Source organism: Neofelis nebulosa, chromosome 1 (assembly GCF_028018385.1).
Source record: "Neofelis nebulosa isolate mNeoNeb1 chromosome 1, mNeoNeb1.pri, whole genome shotgun sequence".
Lineage (NCBI taxonomy): Eukaryota > Metazoa > Chordata > Mammalia > Carnivora > Felidae > Neofelis > Neofelis nebulosa.
The window spans coordinates 33,565,046-33,579,276 of NC_080782.1; the positions used below are offsets into that span (position 1 = coordinate 33,565,046).

General features: G+C 38.0%; 1 protein-coding gene across 3 annotated transcripts in view; it reads right to left on the reverse strand.

Moving 5' to 3' along the window:
* The window catches only part of C6 (complement C6), a 64,861-nt gene that overhangs the window by 42,031 nt on the left and 8,599 nt on the right, over positions 1-14,231 (reverse strand). For all 3 annotated transcript variants that reach the window (XM_058718492.1, XM_058718485.1, XM_058718500.1), the window contains exons 4-6: positions 13,922-14,066; positions 9,488-9,626; positions 2,675-2,813 (exon numbers count right to left, since the gene is read on the reverse strand). In XM_058718492.1, coding sequence (XP_058574475.1) covers positions 2,675-2,813; positions 9,488-9,626; positions 13,922-14,066 — 423 coding nt within the window. The remainder of the gene's footprint in view (positions 1-2,674; positions 2,814-9,487; positions 9,627-13,921; positions 14,067-14,231) is intronic.

Below are 14,231 nucleotides of genomic sequence, written 5' to 3' on the forward strand. Positions count from 1 at the left end.
CCTCTGTTGTTCTCAATAAGATACAGCTTACATTTGCACAGCTATCTGCTAACAGCATGAACGAAGTAATACAGGGACCAGTGAAAAGTCCACCACTCTCTTGTGACCTTGACTCTGGTTATTCCCAAACTTTTGTTTGAAGAAATATCACCAATGGCCTTCGTCAGCAGTTGAATAGTACCTAAGACTCAACAACATATAGTTAGAGATCAACTCAGGCAGCTTCTTGAAGTTCGACAAGTTTTAGATCTACACTGACAATGAAATGAGTCTATTTTATTCTGGATGAGGATTTTCAGGCTGTATTACCCGATGTAACTAGCCATCCAGACTTGGGTTACCAAGTTATGTGGGTGGATCCAGTGGTCTGCTGGTGAATGTTTAAAAACCAGCTCTCTGGCAAGGGGAAAACCTGTGATTTACTACAGCACTTGCCTTTTGTTTTCCTATCATAGTTGATCCCAGCTGCCTGTGTGATGCCCCTTAACTCAAACTCAGAAAGAGATGCACAGCAGCAAATTATTATATAGCATTTTTGTAACATAGATTCAATAGATGTAAGTAACCTCAAGAGCATCGATGGTAAAATGTAACAAAATAATGGAGAATTGATAAATTTTGGGTAATTATCACCTATGTTTTTAATATTTTTATTTAATTGTAAGATTATATATCTAATATTCAGTCATGGCTATGTTTACCAAGTGGCTTCCGAAGTTCCCAACAATTTAAGGATTGGCTCTTTTAAGCTGGAAGAGCTTAAAAGAACCTCACAGGTGATACCTTTTAAATGGTAGTTTAAATGGTAGTTGGGTTTTAGCTCTGTCTCTAAAGCCTATTCAGTACAATACATTTTTTTTAAAGTTTATTTATTTTGAGGAGAGATAGAGACAGCGCAAGTAGGGTAGGTGCAGAGAGGAGAGGGACAGAGGTACAGAGCCTGTACCTCTGAACTCACAAAACTGTGAGATCATGACCTGAGCCAAATCCAAGAGTCAGATGCTTAACCGACTGAGCCACCCAAGCATCCCTCAATACAATACATCTTAAGAGTAATGTTATTATTGACCAAATTACTATTTCTTTGGAACAGTATCTAGTGTGACTTCCTATTTATCATACCAGCAAGACCTTTTCCACCTCCCTTGGTGGTGGTGGACCCCCTGGAATTAGCATCTTCTGGATCTGTGGGGAGATAATGGGGAGTTTCTTTACCTGGTCACATGTCACTTGTTACCCATGTCACTTCTATCTGCAGGCAGAGATTGGACTTTTTGGGGTCAGTCTCCCAAAAGGTATTTGAATTTGGCAGTTAGTCCCCAAGGACATTTCCTATGCCCACTAATATATATTAGATGGCTTTAAATTAAGCTGATCGAATTGGAAAACTACTGGTATTTGTTATATGTAAAAGGTTTTCTAAAGGAAGAATTGAATGACTTTTGCTGAAATCACACTATCCATAAAGTAGTCTCAGAAATCATTAGACTCCCTGAAATTCTCTCAAACATGTCAAATTTGTATGCATGGATGTTACCATTAAAATCACATCTTTCCTCTGCTCTTATTATAAATTAAAAGAAATAGGTTATTGATGGGTTACCTGGATGGTTCAGTTGGTTAAGCATCTGGCTGTTGATTTCGGCTCAGGTCATAATCTAATGGTTTGTGAGATCAAGCCCCTGATCGGATTCTGTACTGACAGTGTGGAGCCTGCTTGAGACTCCCAATCTCCCTCTCTCTCTCCCCCCACTTCTGCTCTCACACGCATGTGCATGCTCGCTCTCTCTCTCAAAATAAATGAATTGAAAAAATTTTTCTCCTTTTTTAAAAGTTTATTTATTTATTTATTTATTTTGAGAGAGACAGAGAGAACACAAGTAGGGGAGGGGCAGAGAGAGAGAGAGAGAGAGAGAGAGAGAGAATCCTAAGCAGGCTGCACACTGCCAGCACAGAGTCCAATGTGGGTCTGGAACTCATGAAGCCATGAGATCATTACCTGAGCCAAAACCAAGAGTCGGACACTTAACCAACTGAACCACCCAGGCACCCCTACACTTTTTTCTTTTTTTAAGAAATAGACTGTTTAGTTCAACAAATGTAGAGGGCCTATGTATAAGGCACTGGGCTAGATTCTGCGAGTATGTAGCATATCACTCATTACACTTAGGAAAACAGAAAAACAAATCAACTAGTAAAATAGGAAGAAAGATACGAACTACCCCTGTTACACTTAGCTTCATCTTGATATTTTAAGAAGACAGGCACTCTTACATGTCTGAGTGTTGTGGTTACCTGAGAGAAGTAGCTTTGGTGGGAGGAAATTCTGAATAAAGCAAACCATTTATCTGTGTGGCATATGGTACATCTAAATGTTTACTGGAGAAAGCATGGACTCTGCAGTTTGGGAAGCCTGGGCTTGAATCTCTAATCCACTACTTACCGGCTGTTTGCCTATGGGCAAATTAGTTACATTAGTTTTCTCATCCGTAAATTGATGATAATAACACTGACCTCACTGACTTGTGGAAGGATTAAACATCAACCGGAATAGGTGATTTAAAATGTTCATTACCTTTGTATTCTGTCCCTTCATTCATCAGTAATTTTTCATTGGAAATTTTGCTTATCATCACCATCGGCACTGGGGTGCCGCCATGATAGGCTGTCATACCTCAAAGTTGACATTTTCCAAATTGGCTGGAACACGGTATGGATTACTTGCTCTACTGCTTTTGACAGCTTTACATATTCCTCCAGTGAAAGAGTTATCAAGGACTTCTCCTCTGGGCTCTCCTGCTAGAAAATGAAACCTGGAAACAAAGTAATTTTCAAGAATTCAATACATGTAGAGCAATCTTTAAAATTTACTGTGCTTATATGAAAGAAATTCCTTTCTTAGACATTTTTGACTCATGACAAATGACTTGAAGAAAAGCCCCCCCCCCAGCCTTTTTTTTTTTTTTTTCATTTATGGTGAGGCATCCAGAAATTGCTGGAAGCCAAAACTCAGCCTCTCTGGCTCAGTTAGATTCCTCCCTATTCCACTCACTTAATTATTCTGGGCTTTTAGCATGAAAAAAAAAAAATAGGTTTATTTTATTTTATGACTTATAAAACCGGTGCAAACTTTGGAAGCAGATTATAAAATAAATTATTACATAATTAATGCCATTCTCAGTTCACTTCCTTCAGTATGATACAGTAAAGGAATTCTTACAGAGAGCTAGTAATTAAACATTAATGACAATATTTTAATAAAATTGTAATATTGTTTTTTAATACCTGTAATAATATTTAAAATTTATTCAACAAATGCTTACATTTATTTATTCCCATGTATGTATTTACTATATGTATATTTTACACATGTATTTACTATATATGTATACTTACATATATATACATATATATAGTATATGTAAATATATATAGTATATGTAAATATACATATATATTTATTATATGTATGCATGTATATCTGTATGTATATAGTAGACATGTCATGCACTATTTGATCTATATTTAATGTCACTATTATATTTATTTAATAGTTGTGGTAATCATGTGATGTAGATATAGATATAGATATAATTATTTCCCCTATTTTACAAATGAGGGAACTCAAGGATATTAGCACAAATCAAGTATTTAGTAAATTATAGAAATTTAAGAAATTGTTTTGTGGTAGATGAAAAACTTCTCTAAGATGCCACTGGATTTCCTAAAAACAAAAATTAACTATTCAGACCTCATCAAGATAAAAAAGTTCTGCACAGTGAAGGAAACAATCAATAAAACTAAAGGCAACCGACAGAATGGGAGAAGATATTTGCAAATGATATATCAGATAAAGTGTTAGTATCCAAAATCTATAAAGAACTTTTCAAACTCAACATTAAAAAAGCAAATAATTTGGTGAAGAAATGGGTAGAAGACATGAATAGACACTTTGCCAAAGAAGACATCCAGATGGTTAACAGACACATGAAAAGATGCTCAACATCACTTATTATCAGAGAAATACAAATCAAAACCACAATGAGATAACACTTCACACCTGTCAGAGTGGCTAAAATTAACAACTGAGGAAACAACAGATGTTGGTGAGGATGGGGAGAAAGGAGAACCCTTTTGCACTGTTAGTGAGAATACAAATGCATGTAGGCACTGTGGAAAACAGTATGGAGTGTCCTCAAAACACTAAAAATAGAACTTCCCTACAACCCAGCAATTGCACTACTAGGTGTTTACCCAAAGGATACAAAAATGCTGATTCAAAGGGGCACATGAACTCTAATATTTCTAGCAGCACTATCAACAATGGCCAAATTATGGAAAGAGCCGAAATGTCCATCGACTGATGAATGGATAAAGCAGATGTGGTATATATATATATATATATATATATATATATATATATATATACAATGGAGTGTTAGTTGGCGATCAAAAAGAATGAAATCCTGCCATTTGCAACAATGTGGATGGAACTAGAGTGTATTATGCTAATCAATATAAGTCAGTCAGAGAAAGACAAATGTATTATTTCACTCATACGTGGAATTTAAGAAACAAAACAGATGAACATAGAAGAAGGGAAGGAAAAATAAGATAAAAACAGAGGAGGCAAACTGGAAGAGACTCTTAAATACAGAGAATAAACTGAGGGTTTATGGGGCAGGGGGAATGGGTGATGGGCATTAATTAGGGCACCTGTTGGGATGAGCACTGGGTGTCATATGTAAAAGATGCATCACTGGGTTCTACTCCTGAAACCAATGCCACACTGTATGTTAATTAACTTGAGTTAAAAAAAAATTAAATAGAACTACCAAAAGAAGATGCTAATATATTTATAAATTCTTATAGATATTAATGTGTATTCTGTGAAAATAAGTTTTGTGTCAAAAAGTTTGATAATGCTGGATTACATATGATGAGATAATAGAAAAATATATGTAATGATCTGTGCCCCTAGCTCCTGGGGCTTCCTAAGTGATAAGAGCACTGAGAGCATCTTTTGTTCTAATATTTGGTTTTTGGGTTTTTTTTTAAATGTTTATTTTTGAGAGAGAGACAGAGTGCAAGCAGAGGAAGGACAGAGAGAGAGAGAGAGATGCAGAATCTGAAGCAGGCCCCGGGCTCTGGGCTGTCAGCACAGAGCCGGTGCAGGGCTTGAACTCACAGACCGTGAGATCATGACTTGAGCCAAAGTTGGACGCTTAACCAACTGAGCCACCCAGGCACCCCCTAATATTTGGTCTTTGATCCTAGTTTCTGACACAGGGCTCCTAAATCCCCTAGAATTTCCTGGATGATAAGAGTGTCTTTGTTGTAATGAGGTGACTTTTGGTAGGCTCCTGAGTAGGGGCTGGTCACCAGAAAGACCAAGCCATTTTAGAAGCTTGGAATATCCAGCCTTATCTCCCACCTCTTGAGAGGGGAGAGGGGCTGGAAATGGAGTCAATGATGGATCATGCCTACATAAAAATCTCACAAGTATGGGGTTCAGATTGCTTCTCAGTTGGTACACATGGAAGTGCTGTGAGAGTGGCCTCTCTGGTGGGGGCATGGAAGCTCCATGCCTCTTCCCATATACCTTGCCTTACTCATCTCTTCCAACTGGAGGTTCATCTGTGTTGTTTTTCATATCATTTTTATCATAAACTTGTAAACAGTGTTAAAAAAAAAAAGAAACAACAAAATGGAGTCACTTGGGCTAAGCTTCATGTCAGCAAACCAAGACTGAATGCCTAATCTTATTGCAGTTCTCAATTACCTTCCTAGGAATGTGGCCTTAAACCAGCAATGTGGAATTACCTGGTCAGCACTAGTGAACTAATCTGCCTGATTGACCCCTGCCTTCCCTCATAGGAAAGTGACCTTGCCTGAAATGATCCACTCTTTGCAAAAACTTCCTTGCTCCATCTCCTTCTGCCCATAAAAGTCTTCCATTTTGTATAGCTCCTCAGAGCTCCTTTCTATCTGCTGGATGGGATGCTGTCTGATTCATGAATCATTGAATGAAGCCAATTAGATCTTCACTTACTCAGTTGAATTTTGTTTTTTAACAATAGTAAGTAAATTGTTTTACTGAGTTCCATGAGCCATTCTAGCAAATTAATCAAAGAGGAGGGAGTCCCGAAAACCTCCTAGGTGTCAGAATCATAGGTGACAATTAGAACTTATGATTAGCATCTGAGGGGGGTGGTCTTGTGGGACCAAGCCATTAACCTGTGGGATTTGACACTATCTTTAGGCAGATGGTATCAGACCTTATACTGTTTCATACAATGTACTTAAGAATTTGTCACAAACAAGAAAGGGCTTGAGAAAAATGGCTCCAGGTCATGAGGAATCTATAAAGGCAGCAGAGAGCCCAAAGATAGTTTGATGAAGGTGGTTCTATGAGGGCCATCCTGAGGAATCTTTTAGGAGTTAATTCAACTATGTAGCAATTTTCACTTTCATTCATTCTCCTCCTTCTGCGGTATTTGACTTGGCTTTAAATATTTTGGTGTTTCAAATACACCATATTCTTTCATATTTTAAGTTTTTAAAGTGTTTTTATCTAGTTTGGCGTTATGTGTCATATTTTGTAACTTTTAAAATTTAATTAAAAATTATATATACACACATAATGTAAATATGCATGTGTGTACCTGTGTGTGTGTGTGTGTGTGTGTGTGTGTGTATGCATTTGTACCTAGACAGAGGCTAAGAAAAAACAAATAGTATGCTGTTATTGCCTGATTCTTGCTTCAGGTTTAATACCTGGTGACTGCTGCTGGCAATGTAGGAATGTTGATATGTCTTGTTAAATTCTTTCTTGGGGAGATGCTACTTCAAAAGAAGTATGGCTGGGGTGCCTGGGTGGCTCAGTAAGTTAAGCGTTCAACTTTGGTTCAGGTCATGATCTTGTGGTTCATGGGTTTGAGCCCCACATCAGGCTCTGTGTTGACAGCTCAGAGCTTGAATTCTGTGTCCTCCTCTCTCTCTGTCCCTCCCCCACTCACACTCTGTCTGTCTGTCTCTCTCAAATAAACAAACAAACAAACAAACAAACATAAAAAGAAGAGGTATGGCTACCTAGGAGGCTACTGTTTTGGGGTGGGAATGTGTTAGAGAGGGGGCAGAGATTCTAAGGCCAGCAGATTGGAAAGAGATTCCAGTAAGCAGCTCTCAAAATTCTCAGTCCCTGGAGAGGCGAGGAGAGGACTGGCTGTCCCCGAGCAGCAGGTTTTGCTCATTTCTGAGAAACCTTGGGACAACAGCTCTGGTTGGCAGAGGGCCGCATGGTCCTTTTGCCAAAGTACACATAGCATGTGGTCCTCCCATCTGTAACTCTAGAGTCTAGACCAACTGAGCAAGAGGTGAATTTGTAATGTCACCCCTCATCAATCAGAACATTAAAAAATGTGATTATCAGTGGGAGTTTTTGGCTGAGGCTTTCTTCCAGGGAAAGGAAAAGAAGGAAACCATTTTTATACATTGATAAGAAAATGCTATTGAAACACTCTCACTGAAATTAACTCTAATTAGGAATTCTAAGGACAGAAGCTCAAACCAGTTTGTAGTCATCCAATGCACACAACAACCCAGAAACATTCAATAAGTTCGTTACAATGTAATGAGTTAATGCAGAACTAGTTCTAGAACCTGGATCCCTTTACTTCCAGGCTAGTAGTTGCTCCCCATTTTACTTCTATCCTTGAATTTGGCTTCTGGTTTTCATTCTACTCAAATAAGGTTGTATTTGCAACTACTGCTGTTTGTCTTTGGTGCCTCCAGGTTTCATATTATACAAGTCTGGCTGCATAACTGAAGACTTAAGAGTCTAATACAAAGCAATAAAAGCCTATAGCAATCTATTTGCTTTCTGGCCCAAAATTGATGGGAAAAAGAGAGTACAGGAGATTATCTTTACTGATTTTCCTTATACTTCCAACTAAGGTTTAGTTCTGTTTTCATTGTCTTATATTTCCCAAAGTATTCTGAGACATTGGCTCGGTCCAATGGATTTAGAATTCCTTGCCAAGCCTCCAATGTCCTCATGACCTAAAATAGGAATGTTAGAATTGCTGAGTACTCTTCAAAGACTGGAAGGAGGTTTGCCCGGTCTACTGACATTTCTTCCAGTATGTTCTCATTTCTAAGGTGGATATCGTCCTAAATCAGAATGTAAGGGTGGGAATAACCTGGGTTTTGAAATCTGGATTTTAGTTCTTGTGTCAGCATTTACTAGCTGGTAGACTTGGGCATTTTATCTCACCTTCCTGAGTCTCAGTTTCCTAGTTTGTAAGGTGAGCGAGTAGGACAGGTGACTATGCAGGTTTGATTCCACCTTTAAACTGTCCTGACCTATCAGTGCATCACATAGTTCATGTGAGAGGAAGTTTGGGTGCCTTAGCCATGTTCGGTTCACCTCTTACCCTCTTTTCTTACCATTGTTTGTTTGTTTGTTTGTTTGTTTGTGTTTATAAATCACCTTTCTTTTTTTATGTTTGCCTCACTCTTTTCCTTCTGACTTTGTCTCCCATTATTGACTCGGGGCTTGCCTCTCATGCTTGCGGACTGGTTTTCCTTCCTGAGTGTTTTGAATTTCAAGACAGTCACAAGCATACTTTTCTGATACCCTCTTTCTCCATTATCAGTGGGAGTTTTTGGCTAAGGTTTTCTTCCAAGGATAGGAAAAGAAGAAAACCATTTCTGCACATCGATAAGATGGTATTGACACACTCTCACTTAAATCAACTCTAATTAGGACTTCTTCTTTTTTTTTTTCTTTTGTTTTATTTATTTTTGAGAGACAGAGAGAGACAGAGCACAAGTAGGGGAGGGGCAGAGAGAGAATGAGACACAGAATCTGAAGCAGGCTCCAGACTCTGAGCTGTTAGCACAGAGCCTGATTTGGGTCTTGAACTCACATGTGATTTGGGTCTTGAACTCACATGTGAGATCATGACCTGAGCCGAAGTTGGACGCTTGACTGAGCCACCCAGGTGTCCCATCTAATTAGTACTTCTTAGACAGAACTTCAAATCAGCTTGTAGTCATCCAACATACAGATGAGGAAACTGTGCATTTCTGATTGGTTACTCACCCATTCAAGACCTAGCCCCAGGAATCTACCTTAGTATTTTCCAGAATGGCTGGCATCCTACCAGTTTGCCTGATTCACTCCAGACCTGTCTGAAGGATATATGAGAATGGAAACAATGTTGATGAAGAGCCTGTGGCATTGCCTGGTACAGACTAATTGTGAAAATGTTAAATTCTTTTGCTCCCTGGGAGTGAGGACCATGTCCACATACTGCCTGAGCCAGAAGCCAAGCATTGGAGACAGGGCTGGTAGGAGTCATGAGAGGTTGATGAAGAAGGTGGACAATCATGTTTCTCGTTTCTCATTGTTTTCATTGCTACTTCCAGAGCATTCATTCAGAGATGACTTTACTCCCTTAAATGATAAAAAGACATTACATACCCAGTGCCCATCAACTGTACGCTGGGGATGGGTTGCTTGTGTGGGCACCGTGATTTTACTCTTCCACAATCCCTTTCATCCGAATTGTCTCCACAGTCATTTTCTCCATTGCACTGTAACCTGTTGGCAATGCAGCGGCCTAGTCAGGAAAAGCAAACAACATTAACAACAAACGATTATTTGAGAAAATATCCATTGATCTTAAATGAGTGAGTGCTTTAAGTTTCAAGGGAGAGTTGTGAGGGATAGTTTTCATTATTTTTGATATAGATTTAGGAAATATGGAAATAGATGCTAAGCTGCTATTTTCCCTTATTTTTTTTTAGGGTTACAGGGTCACCCTAGAATTACTTAGTCACCATTGGGCTAATTGTCTTAAATAAGGGAGGTAGTGCTGGATCCCATTCTCATTACAGTGAACTTGCTGTAGAGATCATGTTCTGTAGGAGAAAATCAACAGTAAGTTCAGACTTCTGTTTTGATTCAGAACAAAATCAAGGTCACTGTTTTTATTTTTAAAAAACCCTATAATTTAATATATACACACGATAATATCACTGTATCTCTACATTTTTACGTTGAGTGAGAGAAGCCAGACGCATTAGAGTCATGCTGCGTGATTTTTTTAAAATCTTATGTTCAAGAACATAAAATTTATTATATCTCAGTTTTTGAATAAGTTAAATGCCTAGGTACTACAGTGTTAGGTAGCAGATTAAGTGAGTGAATTTACAAAATAGTACAAACCCCATGTACTTAGATAGTTATCTTCCTTTTAAAATTTGCCGAATATCATAAGGATCCTTGGACTCCATGTATATGTATATATTACAGAAATTGAAATGCCTTATGTACAATGACAGCCCCTCTCCTGTCCCGTAGCCTTTGGCATAGAATCGGGGATTCTGGCGTCTGTACAATTATGTACAGGTCTCACTGATAACAAGATTAAATTAAATGTTTTACTCAAGATGATCCGGTTAATTACTTTAAGTTGTGATGAGCATCTTCCTGCAGCTATGCATGACTATTTTGACTAACTGAAATGCTTTGGGGAAATTGGATATTCTGTTGAATTTAATTTTTTTATTACTAGAGAGTTACCCAGAAAGCACTTAGTTTCAACTCTGTCGGTAAATAATCTTCACTAAGAAGGTAGAGAAAAATGAAAGTAATTAAGTCTCGTTCTTTGATTATTCAACATTTTACATTGTATCTGGACTATGATTAGAAACAATTATTGTTATGAGCACCATAGTCACACAAGACTGAATACTTTGAGAAAATTGAATTTCTGTGAATCCCAAGATATAACCCGAAAGATACTCTGTTTTTAAAATAGCACATCTCTGGTGTTTTGTTTGTTTGCTTTTTTCAGGGCAGAACAGAATGTATAATTTAGTTTGAAATATAGATGCTTTGTCCAAAGGAAACAAAACCCAAATATTACATTTTTAAAAAGTTTTGAGCTTCGCACTTGTAATTGAGTGAAATTGAGCAAAAGCTAATTTTCGATTTGGTTACAGTAAAAGGAGAAGGAAATCCCATTTTATCAGGTAGAGGTAGGGATATACCTGCAGGATATAGTTCTCATTAGCCTAGCTTTGTGAGTAGGGTACTAGATCTGTTTGAATATAAGAAAACCTAGCCATTTGGTTCTTCTGAGGATACTGAAGAGGAGCTATTAGCAAGGGTAGGGATGAAAGCAAGAGGACATCTTTTGAGCGATATTTAGGGGTGGGTGGTGTGAGCGATATAGATCTGATAGTACACAGCTGAGAATGGTTCCAGGCCACAGAGACTCAATGGGATAGGAAGCACAATGGGAGAGATACTGTGAGCCATAAATATATCTCATACCAGGAAAGGAATGGGAACGGCGAAGGGCAGTTTGATATAGTGCAGGATTTGCAGAAGTCAGCGTGCTTTAGCCAATGCATGCGTATATAAACTTGCACCTAGAGCTGTGCATCATTTAGAAACCGTACATATTTTTCCTATTTACTTGAACTGATTTGTGTTACTGCAGTGGTATGTTATATGCATAATGAGCTATAAACTCTCTAGTGTTTATGCTTAAAATTAGGATTTTGACAGAGGAGTTGGCATAGTGCCTGGGGATTATTAGCCTCATGGGTAATTCTCAAAGATCCATGTATGCATTGAAATCATATATTTAGTCTTGGAGAACTCTGAACAGCAATCATGAGAGAAGAAAGGGAAGAGGGAAACTCTATTTTTTTTAATTAATTTATTTTTATTTAAATGTTTATTTTTTTATTAAAAGTATTTTTTATTTTTTATTATTTTTTTAATTTGGCTATTCTTTTTTATTTTCATTTTTTTATTATGAAATCTATTGTCAAACTGGTTTCCATACAACACCCAGTGCTCATCCCAACAGGTGCCCTCCTCAGTATCCATCGCCCACCCACTCCTCCCTCCCTCCCCCCATAAACCCTCAGTTTGTTCTCAGTTTTTAGGAGCCTCTTATGGGGAAACTCTCTTTAGAATAAACAGTTCTTTGTTAATTGAAGGCCAAACATCCTATTGAGTCAAATAATGGTCCATCTAATCTTTTATTCTCTTTGAGAGTGGCATTAGCATATGGTTTTAGAAGAGCAAAGTAGTATATAATCTTCGGTGGAATATTTAACAACCAATAGGCCATGGTACCACCCAATCAAAATGGATGCCAACCACATCTGTGCCAGGGATTAGCCACTTAGTGGCTGGATCATGGGAAGATCTAGGGATTCCTGGTGAAGGCATCTGGACAGCAGCTCAGGGGTTACTAAGAGAGCTCAGGGTAGGAGCAGCTTACCAAACATGGCACATGCATGTTAATAGTCCATTTTTATCATTTGCTGTGGGTGTACTGTTGATCACCTGTCCTTACCCCACTAGCTTTCCTGAAATCACTTATTATGAATAGGTGGCTCATGGATGTATCTAAAGCCTTCTCAAACTTGTGAATATTTTGACCTAAACAAAGCCCTTTTGTAGTAAATTTCATAGATTTAACATCCATGGAAGAAAGGAGTTCTTTCCGGTAATTTGTTCCAAAACTACCCTTCAAGCTTCTAATAGTTGCACCTCAGTTCTAAATCTTTATCTTAATATTCTGGATTTAATACCTAAGTCCGTATTCTGCTCAGTCATTGCCATCAAGATTTTTTCCATAGTCCCTCTTTTGTCAACTAGTGACATGACCTTATGCATGTAGCCGTGAAGTGTGTCTTCCTACCCATGTGCCATCCTCATATCCCAGGTTTTGGCGGGTGTCGGGGGGCGGGGGATGGCACAGAAGAAAAATCCTGATGCCAGCATTCTTGTCCAACTTTTGAAGAGGCCAGCAAAGCTGAAGGCAGTAAGCAAGGAGCAAGAGGAGGAAAATGTTAGATCTAAGGTCTGGGTCAATTTCGTATGGAATTGAAATCTGCTATTTAAGTTATAAATACTTTACTTGTCATTGTGTACCAGAGTACACAAAAATTATATGGGTTTTATTCATCTGAATTCCAATTTTTATGTCAAATTGACTATTTAGGTAAGAGGTGAGTGAACTATGGCTGATGGGCTAAAACTCACCTGCTGCCTGTTTTTGTAAATAAAATTTGATTGGAACACAGCCATGACCATTTGTTTATATATGGTCTATGGCAGCTTTATGCTACAATGTCAGAGTTGAGTAGTTGCAACAAAAAATGTATGGCCAAAAAGCTTAAAATATTTACTGTCTGGACCTTAACTGAAAAAGTTCACAGAAATCAGATTTAAAGTGTTCAAAATGGTGGTGTTGAAGAGCTGTTAATTATTGAGGATACATATGATTAAGTAATATATTCAAGATTTGAAATCTAATCTAATGAAACTGAAATATCTGAATGAGTAATGGACTTGATGGGAGTGTTGCCACCATTTAAATCATTTTCAATCTTCCTTTTGGAATTACCTTTGGAGCCTTTCAATGGACCACCCAAGAAAATCTGTCACATCATCTGTAGTCATCCCCCTGATATATCTTAATATTCTTATCTTAATAAACTATATTGAAGATCTTTTATATCTGTAATTCTTTTCAGCTGCTTATTCTGATTATGGATTTGTGCTTATTAATAGCTGAGTTTTACAAGTATCTACTTTCTCTTCCTTTTCCTCCTCCTCTCTTCATCCTGCTTTATCACAGTGTAGGGACCTGGGCATCAGTACTTGAAGAGTAAATGGATCATGTACATGGTCAAAGTGATTATAACTTGAAAGCTATAATTTCATACATGAATAGCTTGGCAATTGGTACCATAACTCCCCTGTCTTGCCATACTTAAAATATGGTTAGACTTCTCTATCATGGCTTTTACTGGTAGTCAATTGGAATGACTATTTAGTCAAGTCATTTTTAGTGGAGACTGAACCTTTTTTATAGTACATTACCACTGTCACAGCGGAATTTATTCTTGCAGTCAACCTCTTCAATTTTGCAGAGCTTAGATGGAATGCATGGTTGGAAAGTCACCAGGGGCTCAGTACACGGTTGTCCTCCAAACTGACTGGGGCGCAAGATGGATCTAACCCTAAACTGAAAGGAAAGGAGAGAAAGGTGAGGAACTCTGAGTCAGGGTCAAAGCCTATATATATTCTTCCTCTAGTGATGTTTCCTAAATTAAGTAATGAATTTTCCAGTTCCATTATTGCATGCCCTTAGGAAAGTCATCACCTCTCTGGGCCTCAGTTTTCCAAACTG